We start from the raw sequence: 22,958 nt of genomic DNA, 5'->3' as shown, positions 1-22,958 counted from the left end.
GTGGTGATGATGAGAATAGTGAAGAGGGTGGTAATGGTGATAATGAAGATGAAGTTGGTCATGATGACGATGACAATAACTCTGATATGGCTAGAAGTGACATACTTGTCTCACCAGTAGCTAGTGATGAAGGAGTTGAAAATTCTGAGTCAAGAGGGTCTGAGTTCCATGCAGTTGACCGAGAGGATCCAAGTTTGGAAGTTAAGATGAGATTCCCAGATATACAGACATTTAGGGAGGCTGTTAGGGTGTTCAATCTTAAGAGGGGCAAGGACATTACCTTTAAAAAAAATGAGAGAAAAAAGTGTATTGTTGTATGTAAAGAACCAAAGTGTAATTATAGAGTGTATGCTAGACAGGTGGATGATGAAGCTACATTCCAGATAATCAGCCTTCAAGGTAGACATGTGTGTGGCAGGCAATTTAGGAACTCAATTGTAAACTCTACATGGATAGCCGATAAACTGATTGATAAGTTTAGAGTTCAGCCCGACATGCCATTACATGTGATACAGAATGAAGTGAAAGAAAGATGGAGGATAGATGTGAATCCGAGCATGATGTATAGGGCAAGAATCAAGGCTAATAAAAAAATATATGGCAACCATGGGGGTCAGTATGCGGCCTTGTGGGACTATTGTGAGACCTTGAGAGCAACCAACCCAGGAAGTTGTGTTGTGATGAAAGTGGATAGGACAGTACCCGAGGCGAATCCAAGGTTTCAAAGACTGTATTGTTCTTTGGCAGCCATGAAGAAGGGCTTTTTGGAAGGTTGCAGGCCTGTGATAGGGGTGGATGGGTGTTTCCTTAAAGGGCCATTTAAGGGGCAACTTCTAGCTGCAGTTGGACGCGATGGCAATGATAACATGTATCCGATTGCATATGCCGTAGTTGAAGCTGAGACTAAGGACAGCTGGATCTGGTTTTTGGAAACCCTAGTGTCTGATCTTGGGAACCATGAGCGGCATGGCAGGCCAACATTTATTTCGGATCGACAGAAGGTAAGTCATGGTTAGTGCCCCGTGTGATCTCATTTTATTTTAAAATGTCTAACATTCTTAATCTAATGTTATGGTTTTTTGATCGTAGGGTCTAATGCCAGCCTTTGATTATGTCATGCCAACCGTCGATCACAGGATTTGTGTAAGGCATCTTTATGCGAACTATAGGGACATTGGGGGGCATAGAGGAATTGCCCTAAAGGAGAAGTTATGGGCTGCAGCTTCTGCATACACTGAAGGGGATTTTCTAAGGGTAATGGGTGAGCTGAAGAGAATGAAGAGTGATGCCCATGAGTACTTGGCCAAAATTGATCCTAGTACATGGTCAAGAGCATGGTTTGCTACGGATTCAAAGTGTGACCTTCTGCAGAATAATATATGTGAGTGTTTTAACTCATACATTCTAAAGGCTCGCAATAAGCCTATCTTGACCATGCTGGAGCAGATACGAAAAAAGTTGATGAGGAGATACCAGGCTAAGAGAGATGGCATTCAAACTTTGACAGGGAAGTTAACTCCTAAAATCCAAAATAAGTTGGATGCAATCCGGAATGAATCAATGGACTGTATTGCCCTATATGCTGGTGATGACATGTTTGAAGTGACTGGTCCAGATGGTAGACAATTTGTAGTCAACATGAGGAGAAAAAGTTGTGGTTGTAGAGTGTGGGAAATGTCTGGAATCCCCTGTGTGCATGCATGTGCTGCTATTCGACATAGTTGTAAGAATGCAGAGGATTATGTTGATGAGTACTTCACTGTGGAGATGTACAAGAAAGCATATGCGCCAGTTATATACCCAATGCCTAGTCAAGAGCAGTGGATACCAACCCAGCATGACAAGTTGGAACCCCCAGTATCAAGAGTGGCCCCGGGTAGACCAAAGAAGGTAAGAAAAAGGCAAGTTGATGACCGTAGAGATCCGAAAAATCCAAACAGAATGAGAAAATTTGGTGCTAGGATGAAATGCTCCATGTGTAAGGGCAGAGGGCACAATAAAAGGGCATGTCCAATGAGAAGTACCCAAGCAAGTGTTGTGCTGCCTACCCCACCTCCAGACAGTGTGCGTTTATTAATCTTTATTATCCTTTATTTTTTATTATGTACTATATGCATACTGATAGTCCCACACCTTATTTGACTCATTTGGAACAGACACAAAGTACCACCTCAAGAACTCCTACACAGGCTACAAGAACAAATCCAGTCCCACCACCTCCACTAGCAAGAACAAATCCAGTCCCACCACCTCCACTAGCAACAACAAATCCTGTCCCACCTCCTCCAAGGAGACGGAAGACACAAAGGGTCGCGGCTATTTTTGGGAAGTCCAAACCGGGTCCCACCACACCTATTGATCTGACTGAGGGTGATAGTGATGAACGAGGTGGCCCTGCAATCCGAGGTGGCCCTGCAATCCGAGGGGGCCATGCAATTCGAGGTGGCCCTGCAATCTGAGGGGGCCATGCAATTCGAGGTGGCAGTGCGGGAACCAGTGGGACAGCAACTAATCCGGCATCCAAAAGCAAGGGCAAACGTGTGGTGGCCACTGTTGAAAAGGCAATTGAGATTGCTGAAGCGAAGAGGAAGAGAATGAGGCCAGAATGGAAGCGTTAATTAAATATGTGCTTGTATTTAATGCACATGTGCATAATCTGTGTTTGACAATTGGTAGTTGTGCGTTTGACAGTTGGTAGTTGTGTGTTTGACAGTTGGTGGTTGTGTGTTTGATACAGTACATAAAATGCAGGATTGGTGGTTGTGTTTGATAGACAGTACTAGCAATGCAGAATTGCTTATTTTTGTGTAATGATTACAATGTGTTTTATGATGTTGGAATGCATTGCAGGTTTTGACATTTGTGTAGTTTTGGAATGCATTGCAGGTTTTGATATTTGTGTGGTTTTGGAATGCATTAACAATATGAACAGGTCAACACTGATTTTGGAGAAATAAATTTTGGGTGTGTCATGCGGTTGATATGGGACAGGGAGAATTATGTAATTACGCTACTTTGAAGAGAATGCTTTAAATTTATCTTTTGGACCCAATTGACAATTGTGTGCTTATATACTTCTGATTATTATATCTAATGTTAATTATGTGTATTGGGATCGGCTTAATTTGCTGACCAAATTGTAGCCAATTTATGAAACTAATGAGAAAGGGTTTCGAATGGGCTGTTTGGACAATGAGACTCCATTGAAATTAATCCTTCTTCATTAGCTGCCCAAATCGATTGCAATTCGGTTAGCTAAATTGCAATCATTAGCATTGAATATAATTTTACCTTTTGGGTCCAAATTGTGTGCTTATATACTTGTATTGTTATATCTAATCTGAATTATACGTATCCGGATTGATTACAATTAGTTAAAAATTGAAGACAGTTTAGGCAACTAACAAGAAAGGGACTCGGGGTTCATCGGCCCAAACAAATCGACCCCGTATTTTAAGATGCTCAAGCACATGAACTCCATCAATGATAGTGTGAAAAATATAATGGGATAAAATTCTGTTACTTTATAAATACAAGCAGCTCCAACTACAAACAATCCCACTTAAATACATGCAATAAGGCAACCAAAATACCACAACACAACTTAGTGCACAAAAAATGGTTCACTTCTAGCTTCTATGGCCCCATAGAAGTGCACAAAAAATGTCTAACAATACAACTCAAGGCAACCTCAAATAACCAACCCTATTGTCCTCCTGGTTTTTGGCTGCATGTCCGAAGAAGAAACACAATGCAAATAAAATCCACGAACACACAAGCATTGTGTGGTAATTCTTCTTCACTGCTTCAAATTTGATCCCCCAAATCTCAATTTCTTTACGGTATTGTGCAATTTCTGCGTTCCTCTCATTGTCAACTTCGGCCTTCACCTTCTCAATCTCTTTCTCCATTTCAGCTTTCACTTTCCCAACTTCTACTTCAACCATGGTTTCACATCGTTTAGTTTCTGCCACCAAACTTTCGTGCCACTCAACCAATCGACCAACAACCCTCTGACCATGTGCACACATTTTGGGATCAACCCACTCAAAGAAACCACAATCTCTGTGGATCTGCAAAACACAACAAATAATGAAAAAATTGCAACTTGTCCAACTTGTCTGGAATGCATTCCAGATTTTGCCACTTTTTAGCACCAACAATCCAACATCGAATGGTATATATGCAAAAAAGCCAGATTTCAAAAGCCGACTATAAAATTGCAAATTTGAACTCCCAAATACAAAATGAAACCCTAAAATCGATCAGAATAAGTACTACTTGCCTTCCAATTTTCACACCCCATAAACCTTCTTCCGAAATTTTTGTTCGTGTGCGCCGTTTTCACATTCATCGGCCGCTTGCAGTAGCATACTCGTTGCCGTGAAAAAGTGGCAACACTCTGTGGGGACTCCGACCTTGCTTCCATCCTCTCCTTCGAGTGCCCAATCGATTGCCCAGAACAGACGGGTATCTGGCCAGGGGTCGAGTCCTGTGTCGAGGCGTCCATCGTCTCCGTCAGCCTTCAAATTCGAAACCCTTGTTTTTCCTTAAACAATATTTGAACCAAATATACATGAAACAAAACGGGTGACTTAGAAAACAACGGCTCAATTTTTTGAGGGTATTTTCGTCCGGTTATCTGCATATAAGTCACATGCCGCGCACGTGGGTCCATTTCCGTCTCATCAGACGGAGCAATTGGACGGAAGGGGGTGGATTGAAAATTTTTTCAACTTTCTTGGGTGCAATTGAAGCAATCTAAACATTGGTGCCAAAATTGAAAATTCGTGTAAACATCAGGGGGGTAAATTGCAGTTTTCCCTAAAATTTGATCTTACAACAAGAAGATTTTATCTTCACTAAAAATAACCCAGAAGTCCTATATTCCATATTTGCGTCATGTAACATTGTTACAAACTATTCTGTGTAATATAATAAACCCTATAATCGACATGTAATATAATAAACCCTAGACTACGATCCTGTTGGCATATAAATGTTTGAACCCACAGACAAATAATGTAATGAAATTAGAAGGGTCCCCAAATGATAGCTCAATTTGCTGAAGACCACGCTTTATAAAGTAGAGGTCACTAGTTTGAATCACCTCTCCTCTTCCTATGTGGACTTTTTTTTTATATTAATCTAGTTTTTGTATTTATAACATATTAATGCAAAATCATATAATATCATAAAAACATCTTCGTCAACTGTGAAAAGCAACAATTGTTATTAGGTTTTAATGCTTTTTACGATATAAAGTCGGTGAAGATTGTGCTAAATAAAGCTCAACTCTGGGATTGAATCCAAACCAATTCACATTCACGAAAATTGTCATTACAAACTCCCAAAATTATATTTGCCACACCTACCTTATATGCACCCACAATAAAAATAAAAATAAAAATAAAAATTTCTTCTCCTTTTCTTTAAAGTAGAAAGGTGAGTAGATATACAAACCACGTGTTTCTCTTTTATTTTTATTTTTTCCTTTTTGTCTCTGGCAAAAGTGATGTAGGCTAGGGGTGCAAGAGATTCAAAATAATACATATGATACTTTTAATTGAACATAACTTGATAATCAAAATTTCTAACATGCATAAATTACAACCGATTGAACCACAAAAGTACGTGTACCAAATCCGATTCTTTTATCCATATTTTTTTTAAAAAAAAAAGTCAAAACATGCACACAAATATGTAAAAATGTACATTAAAAGCATCAAGAACCACGATTTGGGCAAACATTTGCAAAATGTGATGGATCACCACAAACAAAACATCTTCTGCCAGAAACAGGATCACCAGTTGCTGACACAAATGTTCCGGTAGCAGCATGTGCCCCACCCCGGCCACCTCTGCCACGGACACGACTCCTGCTGGTATTAGATGCTGAGACATTCATTCTTGCACTTTTAACACTCCTTCCTCCAGTGCCATTGTTTAGGTTATCCTCCCATCTGCATAACAGGCACCAAGATGTATATGTGTACCACTTTTTAGATGAAGGTTTCAAGAGAAGCACTCCTTTCTAATCCACGAAATTATTTGTAAATTACTTTATTAGGAACTGCTTGTTCCATTGAAGAACATTTTCCGATGAACACTCAAAAGTTTAAGTTGGTTGCTTCTTTGGAATAAGCTTTTCCTCAGTTCATCAAATTGCGGCTGGAAGTAACTCAAGTAAAAATATTATTGAATTAAGTCATAAGTTTTAATAAATGACCACTTCTTTGAAGGGGAAAAAGTTGAAAAATGTTTATTTTTCCACCATCTCTATTGCGTCCAAGGGGCTTTAGAAATGTACTATCATAGTACTCCCGAAACCTTGTTTTTGTAAATAAAATACATCTTTACCCAATCTGCCCTCAATGAACAGAAATCCAATAAAATCCCTAAAGCATAAACTATTAGTAAAATGTCTTGTTTGAGGGTTAAACAAGCAAACCAACTGAATTAAGATGAACCGATGATATCCAGTGAAAGTGGAAAAAGATGAACTCAACAAGGTCCAGTTCCAGACATGTTAGTAGTATTGAGAATGATGACAAGGATGAATAAGTCTTTTTGGTTACTTACACAAAGAAGTTGCAATTTTGTGACTGACATGAGTAGAACTTTCTTCCACTATTGTTTTCTGTATTAGCTGTTCGCAAGATGCATGGTGTTCCACATGTGCTACATGGAACTGAAGATTCTCCTGCATCATTCAAAAAGAATCATAAGTGTAATTATTTATTCAAACTCCAGATGTTCTGGTGACAAGTAGAGGGAGAAACCAAAGATCTTAATGATTTTCATTTAACAGTTATTGTCATCTTCATCAAAGTCTTTTAGACTAACTCCCCAATCCTAGAGGCTGCTGAGTTCTTCAACAGTACTGCTTGTCTTAAAAATATTTAGAATCATGAGAAAAAAAAAAAAAAAAAAAAACTGAAGTTCAGCAGGCATACCACTTTGTGGGTTCATTCCACGATACCGACCACTACGAGAACCTGAAACCTGCGATGGACAATCACTTGAAGAATGCCCTGTTTGCTGGCAGTATATGCAAGTACTGTGCCTAGCCTCACCCAGCCTAGAGTTACTTTGTTGCACATTGATGGATGATGCAGTGGATCCTCGTCCTCTTGCTGGAGAAAATACTAAAAATGTCACATATTTGTGTGCGATGAACATGGGGGACAACAGAAGAATGAGTTCTTTCAACTCTCGTTCTCTCTCTCTAAATAGTAACATATTCTTTTCATGTTTTATAACTAGGATAGTTAATTCGAGCAACAAAATGAATCATAATCAGAGACAAACTGGATATACATCTGTTGTTGACTGCAATATGACAAAAAAAAAAAAAAAAACAGATTACTGCATGGAAAATATATGTGCTTACCTATATAGCATTGTAACACTATAGACAGTATCTTGCACTTTGAAAGACCATGCACAAACCATCTTCTACTTTATTAGCATTACTGGTTTACAGTTAAAATGCCTATCAAATGCAAAAACTTCCACGAGCCCACGCTAATGTACCATGGTTCAAGTTGCACATACTGCATACCATAATGATCCATCCACATCCAAGTAACAAAAAGTGGTTCTAAAAATAATTCTGTACGTGTATAACAGACATATTTTGCCTATCATATGGAACAACTCCTGAAGTTGGCAGATGCAAAAGGAACTTTATGATCAGCTAAAACAGAAACGATGATGATGCAACCTTATTATAACTAAATAAGGTCTGCAATATCTTCTCCTTCAACTTTAAAGATTTTGGCAAAATATGATTGAAATAATTCTGTTGGAGATGAAGATGGAAGTTATCTCAAGGGAGGTGGTTTGGAGTGTATGGGGCTGCCAACATGTGGATTGGTGCTATAAGGGAGCAAGCGGGCCTTCAGGTGAGTTTTGTTAATGTGGGATAAGCGGGTGATGGAGAAGATTGAGGAGTGTGTGGAAAATATACAGTTTCTTGTTCTCTGCACAATACTGATGATAATTTTGTATGGCCTTTTTTTTTTTTGGGTGGGGGGGGGTATGGGCCGAATGATGATGGGGATAGGAGGGATTTGTGCGATGAGTTAGCTGGGTTGATGAGCTGGTGGGAGATGCCATGGTGTATTAGGGGAGATTTCAATGTGGTTCGGTTTCCAAGCGAGAGATTAGGTGATTCTGATTATTCTGCAGCAATGATGGAGTTTTTGGAGTTCATGTTTGTGCAAAGCTTGGTGGATCTACTGCTTGAAGGGAGTTAGTTTACTTGGTCCAATAATCAGGAAGACCAAACATGGTCTAAAATTGGCAAATTCTTATTATCTCCAAAGTAGGAAGAACATTTTCCAGACAGATCACTTTCCTTTGGAAATATGTGGTTGAAATCTGAAGGCTTTGTAGATCATGTTAAAACTTGATGGATAACCTATGATTTTCATAGCTTACCAAGTTATGTTTTGGCTAATAAGCCGAAAGCATTGAAGGTGGATTTGAAGAAATGGAATGAGTAGGTGTTCAATGATGTAGGGAAGAAAAATAATGAATTATTGGAGGGCATTCGAGAGTTGGATTTAATTGCAGAGGGTCGTTGCTTAGAGGATGAGGAAAGGGTGAGGAAGCCAGATATGTCTTAAGGAGTTGGAGAAAACTCTCCTTTTTGAGGAAGTGAACTGGTGACAAAAGTCACGAGCTTTGTGCTTGGAGGGCGATGAAAACACAAAATTCTTTCACAGGGTGGTCAACTTACATCGAAGGTTCAATCAAGTGGACTCTTTTAGTATAAATGGTGCTATGACCAATAATTCTATGGAGATAAAGGAGCATATAGTACATTTTTACAGCAAATTGTATTATGAGGAGTGTTCCTGGCGACCAAGGGTGGATGATCTATCATTCCTATCCATTGATGCAGATGAGAGTATTTGGTTAGAAAGAGAGTTTGAGGAGCAGGAGGTGTGGAAGGTGGTGAGGCGTTTGAATGGATACAAGGCACTGGGGCCGGACGGCTTCACAATGGCTTTTTTTTCAAAAGTGTTGGGAAGTACTAAAAAATGATCTTATGGCTGTGTTTTCAGAATTCCATAGTTTGACAATTTGAGAAGAGTTTTAATGCAACTTTTGTTTATCTAATTCCAAAGAAGACAGATGCTATGGATGTGGAGGACTTCTGGTCTATTAGTTTGGTTGGTGGGGTGTATAAATCATCTCCAAGATTCTCTCTAATAGGTTTAAGTCAGTGTTGGGAAAAATTATTTCTAACTCACATAATGCCTTCATTGGAGGTCGCCAAATTTTAGATTCAATGCTTATTGCTAATGAATGTTTGTATAGTTGAATTAGATTGAGGGAATCCGGGGTGCTATTCAAATTGGATTTGGAGAAGGCATATGATATCATCAATTGGGAATTCTTGCTTTATTTGCTTAAGAGATATGGTGGGCTTGGATAGAGTTTTGTACTTCTACGGTGAGATTTTCCATACTTGTGAATGAAACTCCGTTCGTTTTTTTTACTAGCACTCGTGGGCTGTAGCAGCGGGATCCGCTTTCGCCACTATTGTTTGTGGTGGTTATGGAGGCATTGAGCCAGATGTTGACTGCGACAAGGGATCAGGGTCTCTTGACAAGGTTCTAAATGTGTAGTCAGAACAAATTCGACATTGTGATGTATCTTGTTATGCTTTGACACAATTTCAGGGTTGAGGATCAATCTAGCAAAATCAGAAATTGTTCCTATAGGCGAGGTGGAAGAAGTTGAAGATTTTTGGCTCATCTCCTTGGATGTCGAGTTGCTTCATTGCCAATGAAATATTTGGGTTTGCCGCTGGGTGCTTCATATAAGGCCACTTCTATTTGGAATCGAGTTATTGAGAAAATGTAACATCGGTTGGCTGGATGGAAGAAACTTTATTTATCTAAGGGTTATTGGTTGACTATGCTTAAAAGTACTCTCTCCAATCTACCTACGTATTACTTGTCGTTGTTCCCTATTCTAGTGGGCTTAGTTGAGAGACTTCAAAGGGATTTTTTATGGAGTGGCATTGGGGATGAGGTAAAACTCCATTTAGTGAATTGGAAAAAGGACTTGTACTCCCATAAAATCATATGGGTTGGGAATACGCAACTTGATTCAGTTTAATCAAGTTCTTTTTGGGAAAATGGTTGTGGCAGTATGCTATGGAGAGAGAGGCCTTATGGAGATCGATGATTGAAGCTAAATATGAGAGTACGAGTGGTGGTTGCTGTTCAAAAGAGGTATTGGGGACTTTTGGCGTGGGTGTTTGGAAACATATTAGAAGGGGGTAGGATAGGTTTTCCAACTTTGTTCAATATGAGGTGGGGATTGGGTCTAAAGTAAGTTTATGGCATGAATTTTGGTGTGGGGATAGATCATTGATGTTAAGGATAATACAGTAAACTCACACAACACAACCACACCCGACTCCTGCTCAGCAAACCCAACCATTATTCCAACCTCAATCACACCGATTGACAGTAGACAACATCAACACAAGTCAGCCATGATTTTTTTGATAAGTAATAAACTGACTTTATTAAAAGTGTCAGACGCCCCTTAGTATACCGGCAGTATACAAGAGAAAACGAAAAGCTGGAAATCGAAAAAAAACAGCCCAAAAAAAGAAAGAAAGAAGCCCACCAAACAAACCCACGAGAACCTAAACCTACAAGAACAAAGAACCCCAACCCAACCCTCAAGGAACACACAAGAAACCCACCCAAAAACCCACAGGAACCAACACCCTAAAACACAACACCCGTAGCCCACAAACAACCCACAAACTACAGAATCTGAGCCTTTCCTCTTCTACTCCTAGAAGGCACACTCGCACCGTCGTAGTTTATGGAGCTCTTCAGATTCTGCAGTTCTCTCCTTCCTTTGATCTTATACCGCTTCCCCATACTACCCCGATGAAAATCTTCCTCAATGGCATCCAACAAAGCCAAGGCCGAATCTTCATCCTCAGCACCATCCGACTCCCACTCCAAATGTAAGTCGGGAGGAATAACGCCCAATGGGTGAGGAAGGTCACCTTCCTCTCCCTGATCCCACAAAACAATCTCCCTAGATGGGCTAAACCCTATCGACCACTCCTGAGATTGGATCAAGCCATTCGAGTTGGGAGTCTCACCCTTGTCAATGGTCATCGATTTGCAACCGCTCAAGGGGGAGGGAACTCTCGGGAGAAGGAACCCGCGCCGTAGTCCCACTCCCCCACTTGGCATCGGCAGGTTCTGAACCACAGACCTGTCCAAAGCCTGAGAAGATGTACCCAAACACTGCGTCATCGGCGAACTCAAAGCTGTCATTGCCTCATCAATCAGGGAAATATCCAACTTTCTTGCTTTGGCCTTCGATTTCCGTTGATACTTCAGCCGTGATTCAAGGGAGCTTTCCTCAGCTGGACAACAAAATATCCTCACCATATCAGACCTACAACAACTAACATATCTCCGGATCCTCTCATTAATCCTATTCCTTTCTATACACACAAACGGCTATATTGCCTTCAAGATGGGATACTTCTTACAATATTTAACCTATGTAATTATAGAATAAACTATGTAATTGTAGAATGCCATATACATGGCACCCTGTACAACTCTATAAATATTGTATCAATACTAAACCTAATCATCAGGTGCTTAAGGCTTTTACCCTAATATTCCTATGTAATTGTAGAATGCCATATACACGGCACCCTGTACAACTCTATAAATATTGTATCAATACTAAACCTCTGCTCTACCCAGTCCTCCTCCCCTGCCCCCCTCCATTTCTCTAAACCTTGCTGCCCCAAGCAACCACCCTGTCACTAGATCCCAAACTGGGTCCTCCAAACCCCGATCATTTCCTGGTTTCACCTCTTTTCTTGCCTGCAAACACCCCCTTCTCACCTATACCAGTATCACCCTTCCCCCTGAACCCTCCACCTACCGCCAGGCAGCCTCCAACCCTGAATGGATTGCTGCCATGACCTCTGAATTCCAAGCATTGCTCTCCAACCAAACCTGGTCCTTATGTCCCTGCCCTTTATACCAAAATGTTGTCTGCAACAAGTGGGTGTTTAAAATTAAACAAAACTCGGATGGAAGTATTAAACGATACAAGGCTCACTTAGTCGTCAAAGGCTTCGATCAACACTGTGGTATTGACTATCATGACACCTTTAGTCTAGTCATTAAACCGGCTACAATCCGGTTACTTTTAGCTTTGGCTGTCCAGTTTGATTGGAAAATCAAACAATTGGACGTCTCCAACGCATTTCTTCATGATTTCCTTGATGAGGATGTATACATCGAACAACTCCAAGGATTTGTCAACCCTAAGTTCCCTAACTATGTGTGCAAATTGCACAAAGCTCTCTATGGTGTAAAACAAGCCCCACAGACTTGGTTCACAAGACTCTCTCATGCTTTATTAGAAATTGGTTTTTCTAGCTCTCAAGTTGATCCCTCCCTATTTGTTTATCATACTAACGGCTCTCATATTTTCCTCTTAGTCAATGTCGATGATATAATTGTCATAGATAACAATGAGGCCACCATGCAGACTGTCATTGCCAAACTTCAAGTTGACTTTGCAATGAAGGACCTCGGCTCCCTCTCATACTTCCTTGGCATCCAAACCACCCGGGACTCCACTAGCCTCCATCTCCAGCAATCCAAATACATTCAGGACCTCCTCAACTGTGCTAGAATGACAAACTCCAAGCCCTACCGAACGCTCTGCACTACTGGCTCCAAAATGCCTAAGTTCGATGGTGAAGTGCTCCCCAACCCATTGGAATACTATCAAATCGTCGGTGCTCTCCAGTATGCCACACTCACATGTCCAGACATTGCCTACTCCGTCAATCAGCTCTACCAGCACATGCACGCCCCTACTTCAGTCCACTGGACAGCAGCAAAGCGTGTCCTTCGCTACTTGAAAGGCACGATAAACTCTGGCCTCAGCTACACCCAAAGGCTCCTTCACACTCACTGGATTTTGCGACTTCGATTGGGCAGGAAATCCCGACAATCGCTGCTCCACAGCTGGGTATGATGTCTTCTTTGGCCGAAACCTCATCTCCTAGTCTGCCAAGAAACAGAATGTAGTCTCAAGATCTAGCACCGAAGTCGAGTATCGCACCATGTCCCTCATCACTGCAGAACTCTACTGGCTCCGCATGCTCTTCCGCGAATTACAACTCTCATTACCTTCACCACCAACCATCTGGTGTGATAATTTCGGCGCCCTAGCCCTGGCATCCAACCCCGTGTCACATGCCCGTACAAAACATATCGAAGTCGACGTTACCAACAAGGACATCAAGCTTCACTACCTTTCCACGCTTGATCAAGTAGCCGACATCTTCACTAAGGGCCTCACCGCCGATCGATTCTGCTTCTTGCGTGACAAACTTCCGGTCGTGCCTCCCATTTGTTTGCGCTTTGGGGGGGGGGGGGGGGGGGTGTTAAGGATAATACAATAAACTCACACAACACAACCACACCCGACTCCTACTCAGCAAACCCAACCATTACTCCAGCCTCAATCACACCGATTGACAATAGACAGCATCAACACAAGTCAGCCGTGATTCAAGGGAGCTTTCCTCAACTGGACAACAGAATATCCTCACCATATCAGACCTACAACTAACATATCTCCGGATCCCCTCATTAATCCTATTCCTTTCTGTACACACAAACGACTATATTGCCTTCAGGATAGGATACTTCTTACCATATTTAACCTATGTAATTATAGAATAAAACTATGTAATTGTAGAATGTCATATACACGACACCCTGTACAACTCTATAATTATTGTATCAATACTAAACCTAAGCATCAAGTGCTTAAGGCTTTTTCCCTAATATTCCTTTTAGTTTACAATTGAAGCTATGCTATCTGGTTTTGTTTAGTATTGCTCATCATAAAGAGGTGTGGGTGGCGGATTTTCAAGGTGGAGTTATTCAGTGGAATGTCATCTTTATACGATTAGTCCAGGATTGGGAGATGGAGATGGTACTCTCTTTCTTTGAGCAGCTGTATTCTTTCCAGTTTCGACAAGGAGGGGAGGATAGTTTGGAGCCCTTCCAAAAGGGATCAATTTGAAGTGAAGTTGTTCTATAAAGTGTTAATTAGCCAAGATGGTCCTTCATTTCCTTGGAAGAGTATCTGGCGTGTTAAGGCAAAGTCGAGGGTAGCATTCTTTGTCTGGACAACAACTTTAGGAAAAATTTTGACGCATGATAATTTGCGAAAGAGGAACGTCGTGGTGGTTGAGTGGTGTTGTATGTGTAAGAAGAGTGAGGTGTCCATTGATCACATTTTACTTCATTACGAAGTTGCACGCGATCTATGGTGTTACATTCTTACTTTGTTTAGGCATTAGATTTATTTTGTGGTATTGTAGCTGTCTGGAAACCCAAATAAAAACAAATTTAAGAGAGTGAAGTGAATACCTTGGGAGGCACACCTGGGTCACTAAGAGAGGTACGCATCTTGTAGATATTAAAATCCATGATCTTGTGGTGTTATGATTCAATTAAATAAATTTTTGATGTGTTATAGTTATGCAAATTGTCTGAATTATTGTTATTTTATTTTTCCATAAACTTTCACACAAACACCACCTCTTGCATCTAGGCCCAAGAGAAATAAGCTTGGCACAAAGAGTTCGAGAACAAACTGACCTCTAATACTATCTTAAAGCATCCAACTCAAAACTTGAGCTATTCGATGGAGAGGACAATTACCCATAACCAAGCAATACTCAACTGTTGTTGGATTCCTTAACGTTAATCATGATGGAAAATGGAAGAAAATGTATAAGAGGAGGAGCTGATTTTCTATATATTTAGCCCTCTACTATTCATTCTATATATATACGAGAAATTATTACAATAGATTGAATATTCCTGAGAATAACAGCTAGTACTAGGACACCTATTCTGGACACCTCACCTACAAGCCTTCCTCTAGAATAGTACAACTTATTATAGCATGCATTCTAACATTCCCACTCAAGCTGGAGCATTTATGTCATATAAGCCCAGCTTGGAACAGAAAAATTTGGTCCTCAAACTTCACAAACAGTGTGGCTATAACTCCAATCAGTATCTTATCTCGGACAAAATGGAGGTTTACTTTAATGTACTTGGTCCTCTCATAGAACACAAAGTTGGAGGCACTGTGAAAATCAACTTGTTATCACATGATAGTGGGATAGGAGTAGGTGTTGGGAACCCTATCTCCTTAAGGAAGTGCTGTAACCAAGTCAGCTCACTAGCAGTATGAGCCATCCCTCTATACTCGGACTTTGCACTCAATCAGGCAACTACATTTTGCTTCTTGATTTTCCATCTTAAGTGATTTCCCTTAGAAAGGTACAATATCCTTTAATGAACCTTCTGTCTGATAGTGGTCCTGCCCAGTATGCATCAATGAAGCCTTCCACTCTGAGATGACCATTCTTTCTAAACAATATGCCTTAGACTGACTCACCACACGAACTGTGTATGACATATCTAGCCTTGTGATAGTGAGATAATTGAGTTTCCCAACGAGATAATTGAGTTTCCCAACTTATCGACGGTATCTGCTATGATCTAGAAACAAATCTCCTTCCTCTCTCAAGAGTTTCAGATTTGGATCCCTTTGAGTATGAACAGGTCGACCACCCAGCAATCTAATCTCCTCAAGGATGTCATGTATATACTTCCTCTGAGATAAATTGATGCTTATCTTAGAGCTTGCACCTTAATCCCCAAGAAGATTTTCTTGTTTTGGTGTCCTTTTTGTATACTTCATGTATGCTTAGAGGCACCTTTACTCTTTTTATAAACTTTTTGCTTGCCTATCAAAGGGTATGGGAACTCCTTTCCCACTAAACTCCTAAAATGTATTTTATAATAACTAGTAAGGGCTTAATAGGCAGAACAGGGATCAAGGCTGAAGGCCTGGTTAAAACTTGGAAGTAGAATGTAGCATAAGAATATATCCTTCTCTTGTCTACCTACCACTCTCGCTTCTCTTCTTCTCTCTCCACCCTAGTGGTGGCGGGTTACGTTAGGGTTTTGTTTCTATCAGAGGTGCTTTCTTCGGAGTTTTATTCAGTGCTTTTTTGGGGTCAGTTTTCGTTTTCATTTTCATTATCAGGCTAGAGCTTTCTTTGGAGCTCTTTCGTCTTCTTCGATGGGCGGTCTTGCGAGTATGTCGCCGCAGTGTTTCTTTATAAGGCTTCTCAGTTAAAGTAGAGATGGAGCGTCGATTCTCCGTGGAAGTCAAAGCTTTCTACTTTTCGGTGAAGGCTGATGTGTCGGAGATTCGCTTGGAGGAAAGGAGGAAGGGGTTTTCTGGTTTTATTTTTCTGGGTCTCTAGTGTTATGCATGGTTGTTAGCCATTGTAGTGGAGGCGCTGAAGGAACCAGTGAAGAAGGATTTTGTTAAGTCCTACCGCAAAGATGTGAAAACCTTGATGGTTCATAGGGGTGGTAACAAGGCCGGTCGTTACCTTGAGGTGGCTACCTATGCTGACGGTGGTCGTAAAGGGGTTATTTGGCTCCCTAAAGGCCGTGAAGGATGGGGTTGGTCTTGGGTTGTGGGTGAGTTGCGAAAGATGCTTACTTTTCTCGGATCAAAGGCTCGGTCGTTGGTTTCTGAGGCCTCTACATCGGACGGGATAAAGAAGGGGGGTGTTTCGTCCAATCGTCTGGGTGGGGTTACTCCATCTTTTACGGAAGTGGTTCGAGGAAAAGCTGTTTTTCATGTCAAGCATCCTTGGCTGTGGGTTTTGGAGTTAGAGCTATGTGGGTTGGATCAGCTTTCGGAGGTGTGGTGTAGGGTGGTTGAAGGCAGGAGAATGGCAGTGAATTACTATGCTTTGGAGGAGCAACCGCACTAGTCGACGGAGAAGTAGAGGAATCCAGTCTGCTTCCATGGTGGTGGCGAGGCTAGGAAGAAGAAGAAGCTAGGGCATTCTTGTTCATGGAAGAAGCTTCTAGAGTGGCTTTGGGCTGCTTTTGACCGGGTTCAAGTGTGCTGGGCTGCGCCTGAAGCCCAAGCGTGGCAATCGGGCTAGGACTAAGGCCTTGGTGAAGAAAATTTCTGCAAGCCTTGGGTTGTCTTCAGTGGTCTCTGATCCTGGTTTTTTGGGTTTATCTGACGATTCGGAACCCGGTTCCGTTCCTGCTCAGCTTGAGACGTCGTTGGTTGCTTTCCTATCTGTCTCCAGGGACTCTGCAATTCGGCAGTTGGAGTCTTCTCAGAGGTTCTCTTTCCCCCCTGCGGTCACCAGAGGTGTTGTCTTCGACGCCTCTGGTACTTCTACATGGTCAGAGGTTAGTAATGTTGTTGGGTCTTTATCTTTGGGTACCTCTTCTTCGGTCGCTGCTTGTTCGGTTCTTTAGTCCCTCTCTGACGAGCTGCCTTTGCAAGTATTTTCTTCTCAGTCTTGCATCACCTCCTCTTAGTCTTTTTCTGGGGCGGTTGAGTTGGGAAAGAGGTTGCGTTCCTCTTCTCTTGTGTTGCTGAACTCTGAGCCGTTCCAGAAGTATTACCGGAAGGCTAGGGAAGCCAGAAAAGTTCATATGGAGAAGAACTTTTTTGCCAATTTTATGGAAGCTTTGAAGTCAGTTGCTCAAATGCCAGGGTTTCTTTTCTATGCTTCCACCTATTAGTGATCCAGCTAAGAAAGTAGCTGTTGCGCTTCCAGTGCAGGATTCCACTGGTGTGGCAGTTTTTGTGAAGGATATGGGTAAGTCTTCCTTTCCGATGAGGGGTTTCTCAATCCAAGCCCGGTTGTGCAAGTCACTCCGGTTGTTAAGGAAAGTCTGTCGTCTCTGGGTTCTCATACCGCTATTAAGGGATTGGATTTCAGGGTGAATGGTTTGACCCAATCCCAAAAGTGGCCAATAGGTTTTGGTCCGTCAGGGGAGGTGGTTGCGTGAGAGCAGGGCGGCGAGGTATGGGATGGGGAGGATGGCGATTCCCATTACCCTTTGGGTGTTTTACCTCCCGATTTGGCCTTGGATTGGGAGTTGGATAGTAATGAGGACATGGATCCGTCCTTGGCGATATTGGAAGCCATTGAAGAGGCCTTCCATCGGAGAGTTAAGGCAGCGTGTCTAAAGACCAAAGGTAGGAAGAAAGTTTTGAATCTGGTAAACTCCATCAACTACAGTGACTTTAGCGCATCCTCCCGGTTTAGAAAAGGTAAGGCGCACATGGTCTAAGGTTGGGGTCTCCCAAAGGTTTTGGGTTTGAGGGTTTGGGTTTTTGAAGTTTGGTGGGTTTTTGAGTGTTGTTGGGTTTTCTTTCTTATGTACTTAGGGGCGCCTTACGCTTTTTTAATAAACTTTTATTACTTATCAAAAAAGAAAAAAAAAACTTGGAAATGAAAGATCAGGGCCTTGCTTGCTTGTTGGGCCTTTAATTCTTTAGAACTTCAATTTTGGGGCTCTTTGTATGTAATTTGCAGAACTTTGGGATTGGAGAATGGATCACTTCTTGAGACGTAATGATATTTGGAAATTGAGCATTTCTAGTTAGTGAGTTATATAAAATTATAAATGAACCATTTGAAACACATTATGACCTTGAAATGAGTAGCAAAACTCAATATTGATGCTACTCCCAAGGGACGATTCCAATGAAGATATGATGCACATATTATCTCAAATGAAGGAGTTGCCAAATGAAAGGCTCAGTTCCAATAAGGAAACACAATGAGTTTGCCTAACGAAAGGCTTGCCTAATGAGAGACTTTGTTCAAATGAAAGAACATGAATATAATAGGGGCTTTAAGAGAGAAATGAAGGGGAATTCACAACCTATGTCAATGACATAATCGTTGAACACACGAATTAGGCTAAACAAGGATGTTGGAATTTTGGATACTAATATCTAATGAAATTCCATGCTTAGGGTGATAAAGTTATTTATAAATGTTTTCATGCTATAAATGAGCTTTGAGGTGCAACTACAAAATTATGCTTTAATAGATTTTCTTAATTGGATTATTCCTAAGAACTTGAAATAGTCGGGGAGTATGTTTATGAAAAGTTTATATAGGTAATTTCAATGAAAATGGAGTATGTTTATGAAAAGTTTATATTGGTAATTTCAATGAAAATTTATGCTTTATTTATGATTTTGCATTAAATTCCTTGCTCTCTTAATTCATCCATATATCTTCCTAAATATCTCCAATTATTACAAATACCGGATTTGGCTAGCAGCAGATTGTGGTATCATATGCGGATTTAGATGCATCCCATACACTACCTCGACCAGAATTCAATTCCAACAAAACAATAGATCGTTCTAAGGTTTGTAGCCTTTATAATGATATGGGTAAGTTTTAATTTTTCCAATGTTCGACCAATCACACATCTAGAGCAATAGATGGAGAATGCTCTTGATTTACTTCATCGCTATATGAACACAGTGTGGATTGCCTCAAAGATAGTCACTTCCTTTATTAGCTAGTTACATGAATTTCCTGCTTAGAGACATGACTTGTAAAAGATTTTATTTGAAGATTTGGATAGAATACCTCATTATATAATGTGGAGTTATTAACTAGTTGTCTCTGTTCGATGTTTTGCATTTGGAATTTATAAATGCCATGTGTACTAGACCCAAATTTACTACTAGGGTTGCACACACTGCAAGAGGGGGGGGGGGGGGGGGGGGGGGGGATCTTGATATTGTGATACGTTGTATATGATATTTTGTGATATATTGGATCTCAGTATAACTCGGACTTATATTTGGGGCAATTTTAGCACATTCATATCTTTTACATCTTATGAATGATTATTTGTGCTTGTTATTTTTTAGGTTGGCTAATTCAATGCCTGAAACACTTTGATGTAATTTGGTTTTTAAATTAGACGAAGTGTGCTTAGAAGTTTTTGTAATGATAATTTTTGTGGTCTCAATTTGAACTGAGAATTCACCAGTTCGAACTAGACAGTCTAGGGAGTAAATTCAAGTCTAGTAGAATATTTTGTTTCAAGCTTCATCCTAAGTTAGTTTGAACTGACAATGTTTCAAGGACTCTAAAGCTTTCACAGAATCATCTGTTCCAAGTTCAGTCCCAAGTTAGTTCGAACTAAGACTTTGAAGTGTGACATAAACATATACTTATCAAAAAAAAGTGTGACATAAACATTCGTCCTAAGTGTTGTTCCAAGACAGTTCAAACTGTTTATATTGAAGTGGCTTGAAGCTCTGTCAGAATGCTCTGTTCTAAGGCCCATTCCATTTAAAGTTTGAATTGAGAAGAATGAAGTTCTTTCCAATGTTAGCCATTCTAAGTGGCATCCTAAGCTAGTTCGAACTAGGCTTATTTCAGAGAACTTCAAGTCTGGCAGAATGTCACGTTCTGAGTTTCGTTCCATGTTAGTTCGAACATGTCGCCAGAGAAATCCTTGTTTCAGCATGTAACCCTAGCATAGTTCGAACTGCAAAGTTGCACAGTTCGAACGGTGATTATTTTTCTGCAGAAAAACAAGGATCCGATTGTAAACTTGGAGACCAAGTTTTCTAAGTCTATTTAAGGACTCTTCATGCATGATTATAACAACATTTTTAGGCCATAAAGCTTTGTGCTAAGAGAGGTGTCTTAGAGCTTATAGTTTTCATGTCTCTCCTCTCTTAAAGTTTTGTTCAGAAAACCACACAAGTTTTTCTACATAAAAACCTTCAGCCACCGAAGTTTCAGGATTGCAAGAGGAAGCTCATATAGAAGAATGGTTCAGAGGTTTTGGAGAAAATGCGGTATAAACAAATGAGTCGTTTGTATGTTACAAGTATGATGTTCGTTACAAAGTTTTTGTGAGTATGTCTCACTTGTAATTGAATTCTTTTACAGTGGATACGTTTCCTTGGTTTGGTTGCCTCAGAGTAGTTTTACTTTTGAAGAGTTCTTCAAAAGGTTTTCACTTCATAATCAAATTACTTCGTTGATTAATTTACTGCTTTCATTATATTTGGTGAATGTTTATGTGGTTGATAATTTTTAAATTTCGTATTATATTCACATACACCTATCCAACCCCCCTTCTATGTTATTTGGAGTCTTGGATTATATTTCCAATGTTAATGGAAATTAATTATATTTGGAAAAATTCATACAGGTTCCAAATACTGAACGGTTTCTCATACACTAAATCTTAGCATGTTTGGAGCATGACATTGATTATCTTTGAAATATCAATATTTCTACAATTAGATGAAACTATACTTATGCAACAGATTCCTAGTAAGCCATAGACAGTAGAGGGAGTTTAATGCATGGACATGATAAAAAGATAAGTCTAAATCACCCAAATCAATATCCTACAATTATTAAACATATTATAGCAACAACAAGAACAAACTACAAACAAATTGGAAAAATCTGGTGAACTAAACAAGACTGTCAATTAATTACTCAAGACAAGCACCCATACCTGGTATACGAGAACCAGTTCCACAGATTTCTATCAGCTGTCTAAGAATCTCATCACAGCCACCAATGCAACCTGATCATACATAAATGTATAAGAACTTCAGTGTTGACCCAACTTCAAGTTCCACAAAGGAACAAAATTTATTTAAAAAAATCACTTGATGAACAACAGATTATCTTGCATAGGAATTTTAGTCTGAGAATTATGTGTGTTTCAGTTTAGCGTACATATCTGTGCATGCACATAAAGCAAGTTCAGTAAAATGAAAATGCTGAGATGGACAAATGGCAATACAAGGAAGGATACAAAGCAACATTGAAAGTTAGAGGTGGCATCAATTAAGGACAAGATGAGGGAAAAAGATAAACAAGCCTCTTCACCACAACTATGGACAAAAAGGCCATATATATGTGTGTGTGTGTGTGAATGAAGATATAAAACAAAAACAGTTATCTGAGGTTGCTTTTTTGGCAAAGCACACAGATATTAGGAGGTTAATTAAACATATTCTAGCATATGGATAAAGGTTCTAGAGAATTTTTTTGCATAATAACCGGTCAAACTTTGCCAAGATTAATGTCAATCTCCAAAAATACTGTGTCCCACATTGGTTGTCCATTTCGCAAAGCCAAATATTTAAGAGGAACTCATCCATTGCTTTGTGACTTAACATGATGCGAACCCACTGGTAACAACTAACAAAACATAGAAAATGGTAAATCGGCTACTTCAAGAGAGCATTGACCTCCAAAACACAGAAAGTTGTATTCTAAAACAATAATCAACTCATACATTTGTTGTTGATAGTTCCCATTTAAATAGAGAAACAATAGACTACTGATTACATAAGAGACCAATTAGGTCTTGACTTCTAAGACTATGACGACTCTAGTAAGGAAAGATTCTGAATTAGAGATCTATTCCTTATTAGACTAGACTACAAAAGAAATGGAGATTTACTCCTTAATAGTCTCGAACTTAACTCCCAAGAAAAGATTATATCATTCCCTTCCCCTAACAATTTCCTTGTCCCCAAGGAAAAATTCTAAAAACTACTCAAGAAATCCCTTAAAAGCCTTCTAAAATTATTACTTAACAATTATGAAAATAACAAATATTAAAAACTAAACCAAGGCTTTGTCAGCCTCAATCAACAACATGGTTACTGACCAGTTATGAGCTCCAATCCAGCGATAAAATCCCAAACACAAGGACCTGTGTTTTCTCATAAACAATTCCATGTGAAAATATTAAGGAGCCAAATACCCGATTGTGCCCTCAATGGGAAAGACAAAGATGTCAAAGAACATAATGCATATACGTGGCTAGTGGGTGGTGATATGCAATTTCTCTTTTAAGTCTTTGACCAACTTTTTTTTTCTTTTTTTTTTTTCTTTCTTTCTCTCTCTTCCTGAACCAAGCAAAAACACGTCTCTTCTTTCTTTTATTTTTGAGAGTGTGACGGTTGGGCTGTGATGCAGTAACCAT

At 40.0% G+C, this 22,958-nt stretch overlaps 1 protein-coding gene across 2 annotated transcripts in view; it reads right to left on the bottom strand.

Annotated features, from left to right (window-relative positions):
- Positions 1-5,554: 5,554 nt before the first annotated feature.
- LOC133857241 (DNA topoisomerase 3-alpha) overlaps positions 5,555-22,958 on the bottom strand; it is a 91,481-nt gene continuing 74,077 nt past the window's right edge. For both annotated transcript variants that reach the window (XM_062292432.1, XM_062292434.1), the window contains 4 exons: positions 21,471-21,542; positions 6,957-7,136; positions 6,583-6,703; positions 5,555-5,963 (listed from right to left, as the gene is read on the bottom strand). In XM_062292432.1, coding sequence (XP_062148416.1) covers positions 5,726-5,963; positions 6,583-6,703; positions 6,957-7,136; positions 21,471-21,542 — 611 coding nt within the window. In that variant the 3' untranslated portion in view covers positions 5,555-5,725. The remainder of the gene's footprint in view (positions 5,964-6,582; positions 6,704-6,956; positions 7,137-21,470; positions 21,543-22,958) is intronic.

Source organism: Alnus glutinosa, chromosome 14 (genome assembly GCF_958979055.1).
Source record: "Alnus glutinosa chromosome 14, dhAlnGlut1.1, whole genome shotgun sequence".
In the NCBI taxonomy this organism is placed as follows: domain Eukaryota; kingdom Viridiplantae; phylum Streptophyta; class Magnoliopsida; order Fagales; family Betulaceae; genus Alnus; species Alnus glutinosa.
Note: the sequence above shows the minus strand (reverse complement) of the source record. Positions and strands in the feature narration are given on the sequence as shown.